The following is a 22,522-nucleotide window of genomic DNA, read 5'->3' on the forward strand; positions in this document are numbered from 1 at the left end:
CGTTGCACAGACAATAGGAGAAATGTTCTGACCCTTGGTAAATACCCAGCACTGCTGGTCTGTTGCACAAAGACTATGAAACGGTACATCTGAGGAACTCAATTAATAATACAGACACAATTACAGTGACTACATTTCAAAGGAGTCCTTTCAGTAATAGAGTCAGGGTGTTTTGGGAGGTTAATTGAGACCTTGATAGCACTTTGCATGCTTCAGTGCCTGATCTTTCTATGAATCCAAGCTCTTGGGTATGATACAAGGCCATGTGAGTTGAGTATAGATAGAAGCCATGCATATATCAAAGGTGCACCAAAAAGAAGAAGTCGTTCTTCACTTTAAGTTGTAGAGTCTTGTAACTTGTAGGACATAGTTGTTTTTTTTTTGCTCTGCAGCTTTATGGAGGATCACCTGGGTCTCTTAGAGAATGCAGTGAAAGAACCTGCCCAGCTCACAGTATGTGTAAATGTGTTTATATAATGTGAATTATTTCCTCTGTTTTCCCCTCCAGCTTTATTGTCTCTTCCAAGCCTTCTGTTCATTAAACAGAGGCATAAACAAAGGGAAGTTTTTTTTTTTTTTTTTTTTTGTTGGTTTGTTTGTGATTTGCGTCTCGCTGAGCTCATGGAAGCAATCACAAGCTGTTTGTTGCTTAATGCTAGCAGCCCGTACAGCGGGAGGGGTTTTAACTTAGTGCGTAATTGAAAATGTTTGCTGTGGTCCATTTGCTGCGCTTTTTTGTTCTCCCTACATCAGCAGCGCAGAAAGTGCCAGAAGGCTCCTGAGGGATTTGCTTTTGGCTGTGATTTTGTTCCCCTCATCTCTTCTGTCGTTGTCCTTCCCTTCCTTGTTATTTGGATAATTCGCACCATTGTAGAAATCTCTCATAGTTTAATTCTCAGCCAAAAACCACTCTCGAGGGAATCAGATTTAATTTTGACTTCGTGGTAGTCTTTTGACTAAAATGCTATTTACTTTTAGTTGAAATGTTGTCATTTTTTGCAAAATTTGCTAGTTGAAGTCACAGAGAAAGCATTCTGTGTGACATTTTTCATCTCAAATTGCTGCAAGAACTCTACATTTTTCCAAAGTGTGGCAAATTTTCCTCAAATTCTTCCACAAAATTTCCCAATCCCCATCTATCCATTACACAGCATTTATTAACCATTTACAAAGTATTATAAACATCTGTTCCAACTTTACATTAACCATCCAGATAATTAACAGACGGTTCATAAACCAATTATTAACATTTAGTAAAGTATTAATTATCTATCTAAAACATGTTTTTATATGCTTTATAAAGCATTAGTAAGGGATTATAATCTTCAATTCTAACTTTATAATAACCATCCAAATAATGATAGATGATTCATAAAACATTTAAAAACCAATATCTGATCCATATGTCTCTAATGTTCATAGATGTTTCATAAACCATCATCAAGGTTTACTAATCCTTTGTTAATCATTAACAAACACTTCAAACAGTTTATAAAATGTTATAATGTCTGTGTCAATAAACTGTTCATATAACATCAATTATAGCATTACAAATCATTGAAAAACATTAGCTTTGTTAACGGTAAATAACTATTAAATAAAGGTTAATGAACTATATACCAATATTTACCCTTTATAGATGAAGGTTATTAAAAAGTGTTACCTCATTTTTTGACCCGCTTGCTCCTTTTCTCAGTGGCGCGAGGGTCTGCTGCTGCCTATCTCCAGCTCTTGTTGGTTGTTAGGCGGGGGTACACCCTGGACAAGGTGCCAGTCCTAGTGCAAACCAGGGCATGCTAATGTTGAGATAGCTCTTTTTCAAACCTCAAATATGTTGCCCACTTAAAGCCGATATCCGGAGTTTCTGAGAAATCTATGTTTGTGAATGAATCTTTTGAAATGCGAAAAAAAAACCTTTTACTATGGTCTACTGCTGGTGGTCATTCATATACATTAATGTATATAAGTCCCGCCTTTGTCCTTTAGACCCCTATACAAATGGAAACGATCGCCGAGCCAATAGGCTTCGACTTCCTGTTTTTGAGACTGTCAATTAAAGTGAATGCGGAACTGTGCACGGAAAACAAGGCCGCGCATCACAACAGCAAACATAAATATGATTTTGGCTTTTACCTCACCCATAGATCTATATCAATGTGACCTCGTTATGTTCCGTGATGCCCATAAAGAAAAAGTAGAGGCGTGGCTTCTGGTAGATTGGCAGAGGCAGTGGATGAAGTAGAGGCAGTTTAGGGCGGGACATCGCAACGTTTCTCAGAAATTCCGCATAGCAGCTTTAAGGTCAAACTGGTCCGTATTTGGCCCCTGACCTAAAATGAGTTTGACACTTCTGTACTAAACTCATCAGGAGACTAAAATTAAATATTGACCCAAGAGTGAATAAAACCAGATTGTGGTAAAGACGCTAACAGGTAATAGTAGCGTACATCCATCGGTGTCTGCTCTTGAGGTGTCACTGCTGGGAAAACTCACTCTTAATACTGCCTCTCTTATTCTGACAGCTCCAGGTGTTTGTTCACTTCCTGACAATGTCATCCCCCCGCTACCGTTTGACATGTGTCCTTTCTAGAAACTGTCTGTTTTTTTTTTTTTTTTTTTTGCTGGCTGTGTGAACAAAGCTCTTAGCGCGTCCTTCCAGCGCTCCTTTAGTTTTATGCTAATGGTACATTGCATATTTGCAGGATTTCTCTTCCAGCATTGATAAGAGCCTTTGAACCACAGAGTTATCTTATACGCTCTTGATGCATATTTATAGCTTGATGATCAGTCTCTTGCTTCCTTGTTGATTACCCAGTCCTTGCCCTGGATGTCAAATTCTTTCCCAACTCTAGTTCTTGATTTTACTTGGCAATGGGTTCCTCTGCTTCTCACTTGCGCAAGCTGCATTGATTTTAATTAAATGTTGAAATTGAGTCTTCATTCAGCTGACTTTGTTCTTCACCCACACACTTACATTGTTTCTCTTCCACTATTAACACTCCTACGGTTCACTTTGAAACTTCCACTCCTGAATGTATTTCATACCATTCCAAGATCTTGTAAATTGCATGTTTAAACTCGTGAATTACTGCCTGAAATATAGACTTCTATCCACTTGAATGATTTTGCACAAATATCGAATCAGAAAACTAAACAAACGAACATCTCATTTGCAATCAGCAGTTCTAAACTGTATTGATAATTGTCGTGATTTTTATTCAAGGTGTGTGTGCGCAGGGGTTCTCAATGATGGGGTCATGAGATACTGGGAGGGGGGTCGCTAGATGCCTTTAAGAACTTTTTGAGTCAATTTTCCTTTTAATACATGTTTGCTACGTCACTCCCATTTCTGCCACTGCTACATCAAATTCCAATGCATTTTTTCCCACTTTCAAGACATTGAAGGGGCGAAAATGTAGGGTAAAAAGGAAACAAAGTAGTGTTCATTGGGCAAAAGTTAGCTTATTTGGATGAAAAGTGGCCAACGAAATTAAAGAAAAGACAAAAATTGGATAAAAGTGTCAAAAAGAACTCGCAAAAATGGACAAAACATTATTATTTATTAGGGGAAAAAAAATGAAAAACGGTGAAAATGGGCCAAGGAAGTTGCAAATTGGCCAATGTAAATAGGTAAAAAGGGTTTTCTGGGGCAATAATAATTCAAATTAAGACATGGCGAGCCACAAGTTGAGAATCACTGACTTTATAACAGTTTCTATCGTGTGTCGCTGATAATGTAGTGGGCTGGTCTGGATACAAAATGCCAGGGATGAACTTTTGTCCCAGTCCACCCCTGGTAGTGAATATTATTCAGATAAATAAATAAATGAATAAATGTGGTTATCACAGATTCATAGAACAATGGACCATCATTTTGCTGACTTTATGGATGCACCCCAAAAAGCTCTCCTTTTTATTCTCCCTCATAGATGGCTCTGTCTCCACATGACTGTTCTTCAATGTTTATGTCTGTGTTCAACCACCTTCAGCTACAGTGGGGGTCCCTGGTCTCTGGAACCTTTATTTTGGGGATTGAGAACCAATGTGTTAAAGAATACTTGCATTACCTAGTGCTTATTTTGAGGTAGAGATCTGACAACCCTCTCCACCTTTTCTCTTCCAGCTAAGGAGGAGTCCGTGGCCACCTTCAAGGGCAACGAGTTCTTCTGCTACGACCTTTCCCTGACGCCCATCCAGAGCAGCACAGACGAGATCACGCTCTCCTTCCGGACACTGCAGCGGAACGGCCTCATGCTGCACACCGGCAAGTCGGCCGATTACGTCAATCTCTCCCTGAAGAGCGGCGCTGTATGGCTGGTCATCAACCTCGGCTCGGGGGCCTTTGAGGCCCTGGTGGAGCCGGTGAACAGCAAGTTTAATGACAACACCTGGCACGATGTGCGCGTCACCCGCAACCTGCGCCAGGTAAAACACCACTAGGGACAGCACTAAATATTGTTCTTTCTCCAAAGGTAAGGACAACAAGAAATGCCTTTTTGGTCCTTTTTTATTTCCAGGATAAACTCCAAGAGAAGACATTAATTTTAATCTTTCTCTATTTCAGGATTCATCTCATTTTCATACTCTGCTCCTGGCTATTCACATATGAATTTTCAAAACTCATTTTCCCAAAGAGCAAATGTGTTTTCAGGCCTTATGAAGTGTTGGAACATCTCTTTTTTTAAAAGTAGGTTTCTCAATACTTAAGAAAATTGTCAGGAAAATGAAGATCACAAAAAAGACAAAATATGCTAGTAGTTTGCTGGGTCAAATAGTTTACTAGCTTCAAATGTCCAGGTACTTAAAAGTGTTTTGAGTCTAGAAGATAGCATCTAAACTGTATATTGATGAATTAGATATTACTTAAAATGTCCTCGGTGACATCAGTTGGCATGTTTGTGGAGTCTTTGTAGAAATAGTAGGTCAACCTTTAGCATTCTCTGACACTACAACAGCTCTTGCTTCAAACGCTAGCTAGCTAATGATTGCTTAACTTACGATATGATCCTAAATGTTCGAGGCGAAAGCGATGTTCCCATATTATATTTACAAAATGCTTCAAAAAAGTATGGTTATTGTAGCTAGCGATTTACTAAAACATTATGTAGGGATCATGAGATAGTGATAGTGAGGTAGAGATAGGGTGAGAAGCTCAGTCATTCGGGAGGTGCTCAAAGTAGAGTCGCTGCTCCTCCGCATCAAGAAGAGCCAGATGAGGTGGCTCGGGCACCTAATTAGGATGCCCCCTGGACGCCTCCCTAGTGAGGCGTTCAGGGCACGTCCCTCCGGAAGGAGGCCCCAGGGAAGACCCAGGACACGCTGGAGAGACTATGTCTCTCGGCTGGCCTGGGAACGTCTCGGGGTCCCCCTGGAAGAGCTGGAGGAAGTGGCCGGGGAGAGGGAAGTCTGTACACATATTGTTCTTAGCCCCAATTGTGTAAAATACAAATTCCAAAAGAGCTGGAAAAGCTGAATGCTCATTAAATTTGCAATTAATTAGAAATTTCAATTGCTTTTTTGTTCTGTTTAAATTGCATTTATTGTCATTACATAGTAAAAAAAAAAAAATAAATAAATAAAAAATAACAGAAAAATAAATAAATTAAAAAAAAAATATATCTTTTTGTCTGGCAGTTTTCTCTGTAGCGCAATTAAAGTAGATATATAAATAAGAATAGAATACATTACTTGAAAATATATAAATAGCAATACAAAAATATTTTTTTCTACAGTTTGTTTGCATTTGTTGTAATGAAATAATAAGTAAACTTACATGGTACAATAACCAATTCACCGCATTGAAAAATTACATTTTAAAAAACTGGAGGAAAGATGAAATATTTATTGAGTGCAGTATCAATAGCTGAAAAACACAAGAACATATGATGTACCTTACTATACACTACCTATATAAAATACATCTTTACCAACCTTCATTTTGAAAACCAAAGTACACCAGTTGCCTTTCTCTCGCTATCCATTTTAAAGTCGGTGCCTGAGCCTTCCACCATATATAATCAACACTAACCAGACTAAAGATGCTCTGCGTTGTCAACAACCAAGTGCACGTACACGATCAATTCCACTTCCATGTGCCGTGCTTAGCTCCTCACATTTTTAGGGTAAATGTAATTGGAATGAATGGCTTGTCAGAGCCATTTAATGGCCATTGCAAAGAGCCTGAACGCACAGACGCCTAATGTGAATGCATTAACACAAAGATGGTGCATCAGCATCTTTAAGTGACTGCACAAACATTCTCAGTCACTTTAGAGCAAGTGCGCAAATACTATCAGATCTTCGTTACTTGTTGATGACGGAGCACATTTCACCAAAACAAACAAATAGATCCTATAGATGGAATGCATAAATGCTTGGCTAATGCTCCAACTTCTTGTTTTAGTAGCATCTGTTGCCGTGCGTTACGATAGGGACGGACGGTCACACGCACAGCAAAGGATACACACAGAAACACACTTTCAGGTTCAAATATACAGTGTAATGGTGGACAACTAATGTAACCATCATTAGACAAATTTCTAATTTACACGTCTCACACAGGGACATTAGACTAAAGCCCATCACTATAGTTCTGTGTGTTTATTTGCAATCCCACATATTTAACTTTTTTACACATTTTGGTTCCAATACAGTTCTCTGAATATTAGGAATGTAACGATTCACTAAACTCCCAATACGATTCGATTCATGATACTGGGTTCATGATACGATTTTCTCATGATTTATTTTACAAAATGGGAATGTTGACAAACGACTGAAAAATATTCCTGTATTTTTTTGGGGGAAAATACTATACTATTTCCTTTTATTTTTCATTGTTAAAAGAATCCCTTGATGAACTATGCAAATTGATGCAATTTAACTAAAAAGAAATCTTGAATGAAATACATTAAGGAATAATACAAATGAAGAAGAAACCTAATAATTTAAATTCTGGTTCTATAGTAAACAATTCAAAACTGCATAATAGTTCTTTTTCTTTTTAAAAGTGCAACTGAAAATGGATTTTGTGCCTTAACAATTGGACTTCAAAAAAAAAAGTCATTTTACTGTATTTACGTCAGATATTTGTTTAGACCAGCAGAGGGCGCTGGAAACCCAGTGGTCGGTTGGCATGCAGTTATTCCACCAGTGAAGAAGAGAAGCTATGCTAGCAGACAGAGCTAATAGAAAAGCGTGACTTTTACAGATATTCGCGTAATATTACAGATATTCTTTCAGTGCTAAAGGGGTAAGGAATCATTTATGAACATGTTTAACAGTAAATGGCGGCCAGAAAGAAAATAATAGCAGATTCCGCCCGTCACGTCCGCTTCTGGAAGGAATAATATATAGCGCCCTCTGCTGTTTTAAAAAAGTACTGCGATTCAATTTTCAGAGCATCGATGTGAACCGTGGTATCTATGAATCGATTTTTAACTGCCTTACGATTAATCGTTACATCCCTACTGAATATTATATAATTAATGTAGCACTGATGGAAATTAAAACTACTTACAGTTAAACAAGAACATTAATTCTTTACGATTTAATGGGATTTATTAACCCTCTTAATATCCTTGGGGTCAATTTGACCCCATTCAATGTTTGTCATTCAAAAAACAATAGTTAACTTTACATTTTTTTGCTTTGTATTTTATGACTTTCCTAATTTGATGGGTATAACTAATGAAGCATAACGTTATCATGATGATATTTTTGTCAATGTGCTCAACACAAATTGCACACCCAAGCTGTTTTACTACAACCAATAGGGTTCATACTCTTGTGGTCACTCTGGGGCCTAAGGCGTTTGATTTTATCTTTATATTTCATATCAGGAAATCCACAAACCTTGCCTTGTTTGGTCTAATTTTTTTTCAGGAGAACCTCACAAATGTGTCTTTGAAGTATGTTCTTTAATATGGCATACTGTATTAATACAGTGGATCTAAAACCACTATAAAAACTCAAATTCAAGTGGGAAAAAGTTAGACTTTTTGTTTACTATAAAAGTCACAAACATTTTTAACGAATCATTTTTATTGGTTGTATAGCAAATCTAAATTATATATTTCAATATATATATATATATACACAAATGAATGAAAAAACAGTTATCTATAGCTATTTACAGTGAAATCGAAGCAATGTCGATTTTCTAACTATTTACAAAAAAAGTATGAATCACAAATACAGGGGAATTATTTGTGCCTCTTTGTGTTGATATAAAACAAAAAAACAAATATACTAGGCACTACACTATTCTCCCGCGCTACACACTAAACAGTCAAATCACAGTAATAATTGCTATTATCTCAACTCACTCTCACTTTCTCCGTCTCTGTTTGCCTGGCAACAAAATGGTCACTATACTATATGTGAAATTTTGATTGGACGATGGGCTTCTTCTTCTCAACCAATAGGACGAAGCTATAGTGTCACGTTTCAACGTGTTTTTTTTTTTTTTTTCTCCCCACAGCACTTTCGCCTCGTTTTAGAAGCGCTCCTCACCGGCCATCATGCACGGAGCGTGCACTGAATGCGTAAGAAAATGTCACAGAAAAACACGCACATTTTCCCTCGTATGACCCAAGGATGCTGCACTTTGCCGCTATTGGCTCTTTTAAACAATCATGAGATCATGACGTGTCAGTAAATTTGAGATTTTGATAAAAACTATTGGAAATAAATTAAATCTAATTTTAAAGTATGGCCTGACGGTGGCGCTAGAGAAAAGGTCAAGGTTTCATTATCAAAGCATTATTAATGTATTCAACAAATCCACAAAGTCCCTTACACAAATACTTCAATATTTTTTCTGAAAATCCTTTTCTGAAGGCAAATATCCCTAAAGTCAGATTAACCCCAAGTGTAAAATGTGTTAATATTATTAGAGGATAATAGGGTTAAGTGGTTTGGATTAGGCTTTTCAGAGGGAGAACAGAGTCTTGTTTCATTGCCTGTAAACCCTTTAATAACTGTAAAAGTAAGGCTAGAATTAGCATTAACTCTTTGAAGTGATAGGAAAACCGACCCATCATTGAAGCTTTATAATATATTTTATCTGCCAAGGAGGTTATTTCATTTATTTATGCATTTGTCTGTAAACATTATAACAAATAAAATGTGCTACATTAGTTGCAAGTTCCCTTTTGGGAATAAAAAAAAAAAAAAAGCTCATTGTTAGCGGTGAGCATTGCTATTATTACTGAGTATTACATCGAGTCACATGATTATCACCTGTCTAGTATCAGGTGACCACATTGTAGTACAATAACTACTCTTCGTGTGACTGAAACAATAGTTATTGTATTCATTATTATAAGATCTCAAAAAGATCAATAACATTGGCTAAAGACTCCAAACTGCACCTCTGCTCCAAACCGTAACCCAGAAAAACGAATAAATACATTATCATTTATAATTGGGTGAAGATTATAAAATGGTGAATGTATTACACTCTATCTTCTCTTCGGTGCGTATAGGAATTAGGAATTGGTCTGCTCCAAACTAATTTCATTCCATTTTTTTAATACACTCTAAACTATGTACATAAATCAGCATTTCTTAATGGCAGAGCACTTAATATTGACCGCTGCATAATGAATTCTGCAATACATTTCATTTTTGATGAGTTTCATCTCATTTGACCTATTTTCTGCCTATCAAGGGTTTCTCCCTCATTTTTCCACAGAAGAAGACCAGCTTTATCTTTCACTTTTGCATTCTGTGTAATATTAGAGAAAATGGACAAATATCAAAGATTGTTCCCTCTGACCCTACCACCGTCATCACACGGTTAAGGCGCACTCTGTTAGCTCACGTAACAGCTTGAATTCCCACTGGATCTTCATAACTGACTTAACAGGCAGCTCTGGTGTTAAAGACCTCTCTAAGCTTACACTATGGGGAAACACCAGGAGGAAGGTATCAGTGGCATTGACCAACCCCTGACCCTGTGTTAACTGATGGTTAGCAAATCAATGGTGGCTTACCTCTTGTAGAACACCTATTCATTGGCACTATACAGACGTGTAATGGTTCTCTTCTATGTGCAAGAGGTTAAAGCGGAACAAGTCAGAGTGCCAATGTATGCTGTGCAGAGCAGATGAAGTATCTTCAACAAGAAGTGACTCATGAGGGCACGTGTCAAACTCAAGGCCCAAGCGTTGAATTTGGTCTTTCCAAGCTTCCGAGAAAGTAAAAATGACAGAGAAAATCATTAGCTGTGGTTCCATTACAGTTTTTCGCAAAAATAAAACCAACAATTTTTAGAAGTTCAAAGTAAAATTGCGCTTTGAACATGTGTCAACTGAAGGTTATTTTGGTAACTCTCGTGAAATTTTATCCCGCGAAACTTAGCTGCAGGAAGATGGATCTTCCAAACACTCATACTGTTGTCCAAATATAACACTCAGAAATGTCTCGATCTCCTCTTCTTTGCGCCATGTACGTCATGTCATGAAAACGTAAAATATTTTTGGTGATATTTGAATTTTTCAGGCGTTGGCGTTACCAGTTTTTATTGCGCTATTTCAATTTTGTGCATTTTCAAGGGTAATGGAAACGCTAATCTGGCAAAAGCCAGATTAATGTGTAGCCCTCCCTCTAACTCGAGCTCTCTACATCGATCTGGGTCTGTGTCTGGTGAATTCTTTGGGAACCAGGGAGGGACATGAACAGAATGCTTGAAGTTGATTGGGCGAAGTGCCTGTCCACCATGATTTGTTTTAGCCAATCACACGGTAACAAATTATGTCATCATTGGCATGCGCCGCAGAGACGCTGCTACAACAACAACAACAAGAAGGCTCTGCTGGTGAAAACTTTCTTTTGGCATAGTAATGCTGCGGTCATTATGTCGTTGAGTGACTTTTGCCATTTTTGCAACAGGAGTATGCAAATTAAGGGCACTTTAACCAAACTCCTGCGTCGACATCTTTCTATTTTGATATCTTTGAATAGCGGTAGCCCAGCTACCTCCTCTCCCCGCAACTGCTCATGCCCCAGTTTTGCTTCGGCGAATCTGCCTTCATCACACCTGGATATCCCGCCCTAAACCACAACACTGCCTCATGATTGGTTTTAAACAATTTGGTTTGGAAATACAAAAGCGGAAACAGCACAAGATGGATTCTGGTGTTGTGAACACCAGGAGAATCCATCTTGCAGGCAAGATTATGGAAACGCAGCTCAAGAGATAAAGAAAAAAACGGGTTTCCAAACACAAATGCAATCACGGAAAATGGACGGCTCTAGATAGGAAACTGTATATACAGAGCAGCACAGGCAAAAGGAGTTCACGTTTTTGCACTTCTGACCCATTTGAAAAATAATGTCAACCTCATAAGCACAACCTATGCAAAGATGAGTCTTTGAAACTCCATAATCACATCTGATTCAACAACACATTTTAGCCTGTAGTAAATTCTGAACTACACAAATTCAATGAAACTCCTCACTGTTTGCAGGGCTCACGGTTTTCTCATGGTTATATCACGACAGTCATTTTTCTATCTCAAATTGTTGAAATAACTCAATTTCTAGAATTATTGCACAAATGTTCAGCAATCTAAATCAAAATTGGTCCCAAAACTATGAACATTTACAGATGCTGCATGGACTGATATGTCACTTATTGCTTGGATATTTTTGGTGCCATAGTGCTTGTTTTCACTATTAAAAATCAGTGACCCACTTGTGATCAAACTGATTCAAAGTTGGCTTTTTAACTAAAGTGAATTTGACACCCCTTCATTAAGGGAGTCGCCACAACCTATTTGTCTTTTGGAAACTCACTAGATGTTTAGAAGCCTGAAGAAAGGTGACCAATCAAATTTGTTACAACTGAATCAGGTTCATGACAAAATGCAAGAGATTTATTTATTTAATGCAAACCAAACCTATAAAAACACAAGAAAAAGGGAACAAGTGGCTACAGTCTCAAGCCAGGAATGGCAACTAATGAGCTGATGGTCTTCACCAGATTTATAGAGGTAGCTCCGCCCCCTCACACCTGAGAGCAATGCTCAATCAGGCCCTGCAGGGAGAAGACGCACAAGACACCAGAGACAAACACAAACAACCTATTTAAGGTTGTCACAGAAACATATTCATAAACAGGACATGTATTTATTGAAATAAATCACATTTTTGTTCTCATGAATTCAGCAACTGTAATCATGGACACTGTGATCTGATATATATTAGCTTATATTCGAGTTAATAGAAAATGTAATTATTCTGACTCAGTGACAGCTGGCCAATAGAGGGTGCTAGGGCGCCGCCCCACCACTCAGCACGTTATTTTGAGTAAAAGATAATTATTATATATATTTTTTATTAATAATGAATTAAAAACGCTACAAAACATAGTTATATCTGTATTTAAATAATCAGAATAAATATTACATGGATAATGATGATGTGTAAAGTTGTTTCATTTATCTGTGTCTGATTGATGATGTGTTTCCTCCTTGGGGCGCAGTAATCTTTACCGTCAACTCTCATTAAAAGTTGTGCATGCGCAGTAAACTCCTCGTCAATACGAGTCAATGGAGTGGGACATTAGAAGGAGAAGCAAAATAAAGAAAGGTAATTTAAATAGTTCTGTTTTCCCTGCCTACCTGCTGACTCAGCATGGTCAAAAACAGGTAGGACCCATTTAAAGCACTTTTTAGAGAAGGCAAAGAAACATGAACAAACTCGGATGATTCAAAATCTTGAATATGTCTTATTTTGAAAACTTGGTCTTAAATTATATTTTGTCAGGTTTTAAATTATGCATATTTGTTTACCACTTCCTTTGTCACCCTCGTTTGTATTTAATTACTTGTTAAAATAACTAAAACTAAAAGAAAAAGGTAAAATCTGAAAAACAAAATTAAAAAAAAATACAAAACAAAACAAACTAAATTTCAAGAAGTACTGTATAATAACCCTGACACACACTCACTCACTCTATTGTGTATACCAGAATTTCTCAGATTAATAGAAATAAACCTATTCATGAGGCACTAAATACCGTTTCTTTCCACTTATTTACAAAATGAGATTCTGATTAAAATGTGTGTCATCATTCATTCATTCCATCATTATGATCTATAATTGTTTTTTTTTTACAGTATTCTGAGCAAAATATTGTAGTTGGACTTAAGGGGGTACTTAGATTCAGAAATGAGAGAAAAGCCAAAAAAATCGTTGATAACCACTGGTATAAACTACATTTGTTCTTGCTTGTTTATGGGTTTTGTGGAAATAAATGGTGGTTTGTTTGAACGTACTTCTGAAACTGCAATTTTCCTTATTTATTTGTTCAAAGCTACACAAACCCTGTTTTTGGTGTATATCTTTTTTGGAGTTGTAGCCCCCCCCCCCGGAGAAATGTACCAGCCGCCACTGGTCTGTCTATGGGAAAAAAGGAAAACGTAAACACTAAATTGTGATTGTCTCAGATTCAGTCAACATAGAGGTTCTGAACTCATTTGGTAAATAATCATGTCAAGGGACAAGGTTTTGTGGTTTTACATTTCTAATAATTGATAAAAAAAAAATGTATTTTATACTTGAATATACAGTATGAATTATATAGTCTGTAGTTTAAAGCCGCCTAAACACTATTAGACACTAAAACTAAAAGAATAGATTTCCATTTATTCAAAACGTAAAATATCCAATGTGCATTATGAAATTAATTTGTTGCCTTGAGCTCATTAAACCAGACAGGAACACAAACGAAAGAAAATTAAATAAAGAAAATGTATACAGAAAGTTGGCACCATAAAAATCTATTACAGGGAAATGTTTCAGGCAGAATCTATGTATTAATATTTCATAGTTTAAAGGACGGAGGTGATCTTCATTGGTCTTAACGACCAATTATGAAAAAAAATTAAAAAAAAGAAATCCTGAAACTGCAATGCAAAACATTATCCAGAGCTCTGAAGTCCATCCATCCCAGCAGTGTTAGATCACACAGTTAATGTGTACACCCAGTGTCCATCAGTAGAAACCCAATCACAGAAGCTTCTCCAATATCAAAGCCTGTATCTTCAAGTTAAGAGACTACATTACGACACTAAAGCTATACGTACAAACAGCCACGTCACACGTCATTGACTGCAAATCAAGTTATTGTTGTTTTCAGAAGACAAAAGAGAAATTGTTGGCTGCTCCTGAATCACATCTTTAAAGAATTGACGCCACGTCAGCTAGTTTGTGCTACTGCCACCTACTGACACGTCATGTACATTTCAATTAGTCTACATCAGGGGTTCTCAACCTTGGGGTCGTCCGATGCCTTCTAGAAATAGTATTTTCTGAACAATTTGAGGCCATATTTGTTTATTTTTACCCCTTTTCTGCAACTACACTGAACTTGCCATATCTGAACCTGTTTTCATGTTTTTTTCTTGTCATACTTTTGCTCCTTTTAATGCAATTTGGCTTCATTACTCTCATTTCTGCCACTTCTCCATTAAATTTCAATGCCTTTTCAGCACATTTGACCCACTTTCAAAACATTTTCAGCACTTTCCACCACTTTTCCCACCTATGTTGCCATACAGTAAGACATATTGTCAGATTATAACTGACATAAAACAGACACTCTGTGGTTCAAGAAAAAGGGATAGCATTATTTTGGGCTAGTGTTTTGTAGTCAGTGTTAAGCAGCGTAATAGGTTTCCAATTTTCGATTAGTAGTGAATCTTTGCCTGGTTTTGGAATGAAACATGACACCTTGTTTCACGCGAGCAGACAATTCTTCCTTGATTATACAATTGTTGAACAGATTAAATAAGGGCTCTTCCAACCATTTCCCAAAAATGCAGATAGAATTTTGTTGTAAGTCCATCGCAGCCTAGAAACCAGTTTTTTTTTTTTTTGCATAGATTTAATTACCGCTACCATTTCTAATCTTGTAATTACTTTCTCACAGTTTTGTTTGTATTGTTCTGAGATCTTAGTAATAATGCCTTGGATGGAATTAAAAAAAAAAAAAAAAAAGGATTCACAATGAATAGACTTGTTTGTTGATTTCTATATGTAAGAATAAAAATTATAGACATAACTGGAGATATCTTTTTGATTGGAGTTAAGATTGTCCTCAATCTTAAGGGTAGATACATTGTTTGTTTTTTTTGCGCCTATGTTTCTCTAAAGCAAGCTGTAAAAAAAATGCATCCAAAACTGCAATGTAAAAAAAAATCCACGAAACACAGTGGCCGCGAAAGGTGAACCACTGTACTCCCATTTTTGCGTTGCTCCCACACCTCACTGTTGGAAAACAAAAAACCAAAAAAAAAACAAATAAACTGCGGAAATGCACATTATTCAATAAAGAGCAAACATTTTTTTTTAATCTAAGACAGATTAAGCTTTAATATTCAAAGGTAAAGCAAGTAACACACAATATCTACAGTTCTACTTATAGAAGGTAAACAATTGCAACTCTAAAACTTTTGCCAAAATCTGTTACGTTAACTTACTGAAAGAACTAACTTACAAAACTCTAACTTCACTTCAAACTTAAACTATACCAAACCTAAGTAGCTAAAAAAAACAATTAACTATTAAAAAAAAAAACACATTTACTACACACATCACATTTGAAAGTCTTTGGACTCTTGTGGACCTTCAGTTCAGACTTATGTGCATTCTCACATGTGACTGCCAGTAAGCCTCACAGGTAAAACATTTACTACAAACATCACATTGAAATGGTTTCTCTCCTTTGTGCATTCTCACCTGTGACTGCAGGTGAGTATTATGGGTAAACATTTCATACAGACATCACATTGAAATGGTTTCTCTCCTGTGTGGATTCTCATGTGTTTAGTAAGATCAGACTTTTGATTAAAACATTTCATACAAACATCACATTTAAATGGTTTCACTCCTGTGTGACTGCAGGTGAAACTGTCGAGTAAAACATTTACTACAAACATCACATTTAGATGGATTCAGTTTTGAAGCTGCACTGAGTGATACTTTCTCACCACCCACACATTCAGATGTTATTTTTACCTGAACCTTCGTTTTTGAACAAATCTGTTGAAATGAATTAATTCATGTTTTAGAGGCTTTACGTCCCATTTCAGCATTTTTTCTTGAGTCAGACATCTTTCTCTTTTTCCTGGTGGAGTCAAAGTCAGCTTCAGCTACAGTTTCAGACTCTGACAGAGGTTTCTGCCAACAATCTTCATAATCATCATCATCATCCTCGTTATTATCTTCAGTCTGAGACGAGTCTGTTTCCGTTCCATCAGCACTTTGTAGTACTAAACTGCTTGGATCTGGGTTCTGGGCTGCTTCTGGTCCTTTGTTGTTAATTTCCATAGTTTGCTTTTTCATGAATTCATCTGAAGTGCAGGTTGAAGGTTCCTCCTTCATGTTGATTTCTGTTTGTGGTCTCCAGTGTAGCTGGGAGGCCTGAGGCTTCTCCTCTTCATCTTCACATTTAACAGGACAAGCAGCACTGTTTGTCTCCTGCTGCACACAGAGCTGGTTTTCCTCCTGACCTTCACTGATCATCTCTGCATCCTCCTTTATGTGGAGATGCTGCTCCACATTCTTCTTCTCAATGAAAACACATTCCGTGACTGACGGCTGCTGAAGCTGTAATCTGTACAGCTGAACTTTGGGCATAAAGGCAGCCAGCACATGTTTTTCTGTTTCATCTGTATTTGGAACACATTGGGAACCTAATCATCTCCTGGTGTTATGATGGAGACTGTTGTCAGGAAGGATGATTTTCGTTTTGTCATCCACTGGAACTTCTTGCACCCCGTGTTCAGTTTTTTCCTCCTCTGTTGCTCTGCATATTTCTATTGCTCTGTTTAACGTTAGACGTCTTTCCCATATGATTTTTAGTAGGGATGTAACAATTAATCGTAAGGCAGTTAAAAATCGATTCATAGGTATCACGGTTGATCTCGATTTTCGGAAAATTTAATCACAGTACTTTTTTAAACAGCAGAGGGCGCTATATATTTATCCTTCTCTTGTCCAAATGCTGAGGTGGCGGGCGGAATCTGCTACTACTTTCTTTCTGGCCGCCTTCTACTCTTAAAACATGTTCAGAAGTGATTCCTTACCCCTTTAGCACCAAAGGAATATCTGTAATATTACGTGAAATATCTTTAAAAGTCACTTTTTTCTATTAGCTCTGTCGGCTAGCATAGCATCTCTTCTTTACTGCACAGATTAGCTGCATGCCAACCGACCACTGGGTTACCAGCGCCCCCTGCTGGTCCAAACAAATATCTGAAGTAAATACAATGTAGACTGTTTTTTTTTTTTTTTTTCTTTTAAGTCCAATTGTTAAGGCACAAAAACATTTTCAGTTGCACTTTTAAAAAGAAAAATAACTATTATGCAGTTTTGCATTGTTTACTATAGAACCAGAATTTAAATTAATAGGCTTCTTCTTCATTTGTATTATTCCTTTATTTATTTCATTCAAGATGTATTTTTAGTTAAATTTAGTTTATCAAGAGATTCTTTTGAAAATTAAAAATAAAAGGAAAATAGTAAATGGTTTTCATCTTGAGCAACTGACTGCGCATGCGCAAACACATAAAACACGCTATGGGAACAGAGGCAGAGCAGCAATGTGCTTTTGGGAGGGGGTGTGGCCTCCTCCTGCCTTACAGCGGAGTGAGACTGTGCAGCGTCTCTGCCGTACCAGGAAATAGCCGTGTTTAGTTATTTGGGCTATGAAAAGCACAAAATGCTGACACTTTCAAACTTATAGGGACTGTAGGCTATCGGAAATGGAAAAATAAATTATAATTTATTATAATTAAAACAAATAATCATAATATCAATTCACCCTTAGTTAGGCACTGGCGACCTTGCCTACCCTGACTGCACATCACTGTTTGACAAATTGCTTTTTTCACCATATTTCATGCTTATTTTAGCCTATTTGTCACATTCATTATTTGTTCCTACTTTTTAAATTACATTCCCCCAACCACCATTTCTGTCACTTTTAAGTCAATGTTGACCCTTTTATTTTATTTTTACACTTTTTCTGTCTGTTTTTGGCCACTCTAATATGTGACTTTTAACCAATTTCTGTGGTTTTTAAAACCCCATTTCACCACCTTTTCCCATCATTTTTGGTCACTTTAAACCCATTTTATTTCTATTTAAAACAAGGATTTACATATTTTAGATGACTATATACAATGGAGAAAATAATAATACACTTCCTGGATAATGGTGGATATACTGTAGTTCAGATTAAAAAAAAAAAAATGGCTATAGATAGATCTATCATTTTGTTGACTTTATGTATGGACCCCAAAAATCTCTCCCCTTTATTCCCCCTTATAGATGGCCCTGTCTACACATGACTGTTCTTCAATGTTCATGTCTGTGTTCAACCATCTTCAGGTAGAGTGGGGTTCCCCGGTCTCTGGCACCTTTATTTTAGGGGTCGCGTTGAGAACCACTGGTCTACACACCACAACGGAAAAAATCCCAGATTTTTTGGATTTAATAAATGTGTGTGTTGGTTCAAACCTTCTGGGCAAAAAGCACGTAAAAACCATTCCGAAACAAACACTGCCTTTATCAGACTTCCAGTTGGTGTTTGGTGTTGAGCCATGCTAATAAGTACCTTCAGTTTTGAGAGTCTCAATTTCATACAATCTAGACAAAAGACACTAAAATCAGTAAAGCTACCTCAATCTACTCTCCCTCACTCTCTTTCTCTGCATGTTTTCTGTCACTCCACAAAAAAAAAAAAAAAAAAAAAAAAACCTGAGTTTGGCGGCTTTGTGTGGGGATAAAATGAAGCAGACAGAATTAGGTGAATTGACAGAAGCTCTGTCGACTGGATGGAAGAAATGACGCGAGGGGAGGGGGGAATTAAAAAAAAAAGAGGAGATTGATCACAGATGTAGAGCTCCCCTCTGTGGCTGCTAGGAGAACTACCGTGATGGATTAGCAACGCGAGACATGTGTGAGGAGTTGAGGCTAAGCCCCGTGGTGCACATTTGACAGGCAGGAAAACGCACTCGTCTTGACCTTTCATCAAGCGCAACTCCCCCCGACCCATCTATCCTTCACCATTTGTTGAGTGCACTCCTTTGCATCCATCTTGTATTGCTTCTCCCCCCGCCCCCCACCCCCCAAACGACACAATCATCTGCCATCACGGGCATGGTGTAAGGCTTCAGAGCTTGCGATGATTCCGTCCTGTGAGAGTAAACACACTCTCCTCACACACTGCAGAATAAAGAAGGCCAAGGGCTAAGACAAGAAGACTTGTCAAGCTGAAGTGATGGATATACTGTACACCACAGGAAAATAAATATATAGAAATGTAATAACAGCATTAATCTGTTGAAGTCTGTCTTTAAATGTAAAAACAATGTGCTTAGGAAAAGAAAACCACTGCTGTCTAGTGAGCTATGTGTTGAGTCTCTATTGATTTACCATCTATGCTCTCATTTTTTTTTTTTTTTTTAATATATCCTCATGTCACTCAGAAAGTCTTCTGAATTGCTATCATTAAGAACAACCCAGTGTGTTGTTTCCTGCTGTGTCTTTCTTCAAGAGTTCGTTTGATTCATGTTGCAATGGTGGATAAATACAGTAGATGTCAGTTAAACACCAAGACCCTGTACTACGGAACTAGATCATTATATCCTGGATTTATCACCGTTAGCGGGCTTCACCTAACCAAACATTCTCAGATGGACAGAAGCTGTCCTACGAATCTGGATTACAACACGCTAAGTTAAGCGAGTTGATTTCAGCCTGGCTACGTGCGCGCTCTTGTGACAGAGATGGAGAGATTACAGCGTCAGACCAATCACAATCATGGAGAAACTGGAGAGCAACTTACGCCACAATTGAGAAGTAATTCTTTAAAAATATGAAGAATTAAAATCAATAATTCAGACCAAAAACAACAACGCTGCTGCAAAAGGTGGATAATGTTTATATTTTATTTTATCTTACAGGACTGAGGCACTCAGCGTCACCAAAAATACATGAATGAATAAATTAATTATTTAATTTATCGGTCTGAAAGCGTCCGATGCATGCAGGTTTCATCAGCTGACTAATGTAGGTCAGTCCATCAGATAAAAATATATATGGGATGTCATTGGGTAAATGAAAAGATAAATATTCTCTCTCCTGTGAGCGTCACAACAGATTCACACAGAAACGTGTTCACAATGATCCTGCTTCCATAGGACAGGTCGTTTTCTAAGATAATTGATTGGTCAGGAGGCGGGACCTTAATACTCGCTCAGATCCTAGCCAGAACAAAACCTGGTCCCGACCAGGTAAGGCGTTCAGCCCAAGTTACCATGGTGATTTTGAGCTTTGTAGTACACACTGATTAAATCCTGGAAGTGACCCCGAAAAGAGCAAATCCAGCTTCGTAGTACAGGCCCCAAGGGTTTTTCTCCAAGCTTTCTGCCTCATTACTTGTCGTTAGACTAGAAATTTTATCCGATGGCCATGATGATCAATAATGTAGGTCAGACAGGAGCAACTGGTGGACCTTGGTTATTTAAAAAAAAAAAACTGCAGCCACCTACATGAGCGTATAAAATGTTAAATGTATTGTTCAACAGCAATAACACACAAAACAAGAACACACAGGGTGCAAATCTCGACCAAAATAAGCAGAAATAACAGAAAAATTTACAAAATGCACAAAAACAACTACAAAAACCAAATAACTACCAGAAAACATACAAAACAATGACTAAAATAAACAAAAATAACAGGGAAAATATACACAAAGACAAAAGCACACACAAACATATATTAAATGACTAAAAAAAAACACAAAGCAACAGAAATACTGACCAAACTTTTTTGTTCTCTCCTGTATTCATTCTCAGATCGGTTGTTATTCTTGAATTTATTATTATGAATGATGATAATGTGGCCCTCGGGTCAGACAATCACATTTTTGTGGCCCCGTTGTGATAAAAGTTGTCCACCGCTAATGCAGGTGTTCAGGAACATTCCTTGATACAGTGCTAGACTGACATTGGTGCACGTGGCACCACTTTACTGTCAAAGCACCAAGCTATTAATGGGTGCATAGATAACCAGAGGCTAACCACACATTTCCTACCAAAACTCCCCAACTAAACATCTATCTGAATATGTCTATAGCCAGAGAAAGCACCCAATTCTATGCAGAAATGCAGTATTATTGTTATCAATAAACGCAACTGCATCAAAGCACAATTAACCAATCGATTGCTGCTATTGCTAATGATGAAATCATTGTTTAAAGTCAATATTACTAATGTAAGGCAGATGTTTTTAACTCCACCAACAAAAAAAAACAAATAATGTATATGAATGTATGAACATTCATAATTGAATGTTTTAATAGCTTTAAAATGCATGCACTTATAGTAGAAACTTGTGATCAAAATATGAAACAAACAAAAAATGTAAATGAAAAGGTTTAGTAAATTTGACGTGAAGTATTTAACATCTTGATATTAAAAGGTTTATACTCTTGAACTAAGGTTAACAGTTTTTAATACATCACAGCGAAGAGCTTAGGACATAATAAAATACAATAACATTGAAGCTTTGGCCAAATAAAGCAGAAAAGAGACAATGTTACAAACTAATGCATGACATCATAATGTTTAAAGTTCTGCATCAGCCGGACTATTTCACGGATTACATTTTATGCAATATACTTTTTCACCTAAATTTGAGTTGTTGACCTTTTTCATGCTTGAACACATGTTTTCACAACTAAACCTAGCCACCACAGAAGCACAGATGTTGGAGTGTTATATTGACACGTGAGCCTTGAAAGTTCCTTATTCTCAGATTAGTCCTTCCTCCAACCGCAGCTGTATGTCATTAAAGAGTCAGACTCTGGCTCCAGTTCTTTGACATATAGGAGTTTTATCACCTTTAGACCACAATAAACATTTGTTGCTTCCTCTCTTTGTGTCCAAGCTCAGGCTAAATTAGTTAACATATGGTGTCTGAAAACCCTGTGAAAGATATATGCGCTTCTCTCCTGATTTGACCCCCGATGCTCTCACAGGGGCCTCTGTCTCTGGTTGTCATGTTTTTTTTTTTATTCTGCTGGTTTTAATACACTTTGTGTTATTCAAGTCATTTTCAACGAAGACCATTTTTTCCACACTACACCAACTTGGCGTTGGTCGGCAATATTTTGGATCACAACTTGTTGTCAAAGCTGTTGTAGTTGTTGTTTTTCTTCTTCGTTGCTCACCTTCAGCATCATTATCATTGGCTTCCTCTTTGTTTCACTTTTCCCTGATGTTTCTGAAGTCGCTCACACGCAAATATCTCTCAATCCACCGCTCGACTGACACAGCTATAGGATTAATGGACGGATCAAACACACTTTTTCCTCGTTCCTTTTGAGCTGACTGTGCAGTCTTGATGGTTAAGCTCAGATGAAGGTCAGATTTGAGTTCAGCACGGGTTAAGCACAGAATTACAATTCCATCCTGAGGGGACCAAAACCAAACAGAAC

The 22,522-nt window shown here is 37.3% G+C and overlaps 1 protein-coding gene across 3 annotated transcripts in view; it reads left to right on the forward strand.

The window, feature by feature from the left end:
* The first annotated feature begins 4,131 nt into the window (after positions 1–4,131).
* The window catches only part of LOC114480087 (neurexin-1-like), a 577,574-nt gene continuing 559,183 nt past the window's right edge, over positions 4,132–22,522 (forward strand). The window contains exon 1 of one of the 3 annotated variants that reach the window (XM_028473908.1): positions 4,132–4,425. In XM_028473908.1, coding sequence (XP_028329709.1) covers positions 4,252–4,425 — 174 coding nt within the window. In that variant the 5' untranslated portion in view covers positions 4,132–4,251. The remainder of the gene's footprint in view (positions 4,426–22,522) is intronic. The other 2 variants (XM_028473906.1, XM_028473907.1) reach the window with 2 other exon arrangements.

This window comes from Gouania willdenowi, chromosome 18 (assembly GCF_900634775.1).
Source record: "Gouania willdenowi chromosome 18, fGouWil2.1, whole genome shotgun sequence".
Classification (NCBI taxonomy): Eukaryota; Metazoa; Chordata; class Actinopteri; order Blenniiformes; family Gobiesocidae; genus Gouania; species Gouania willdenowi.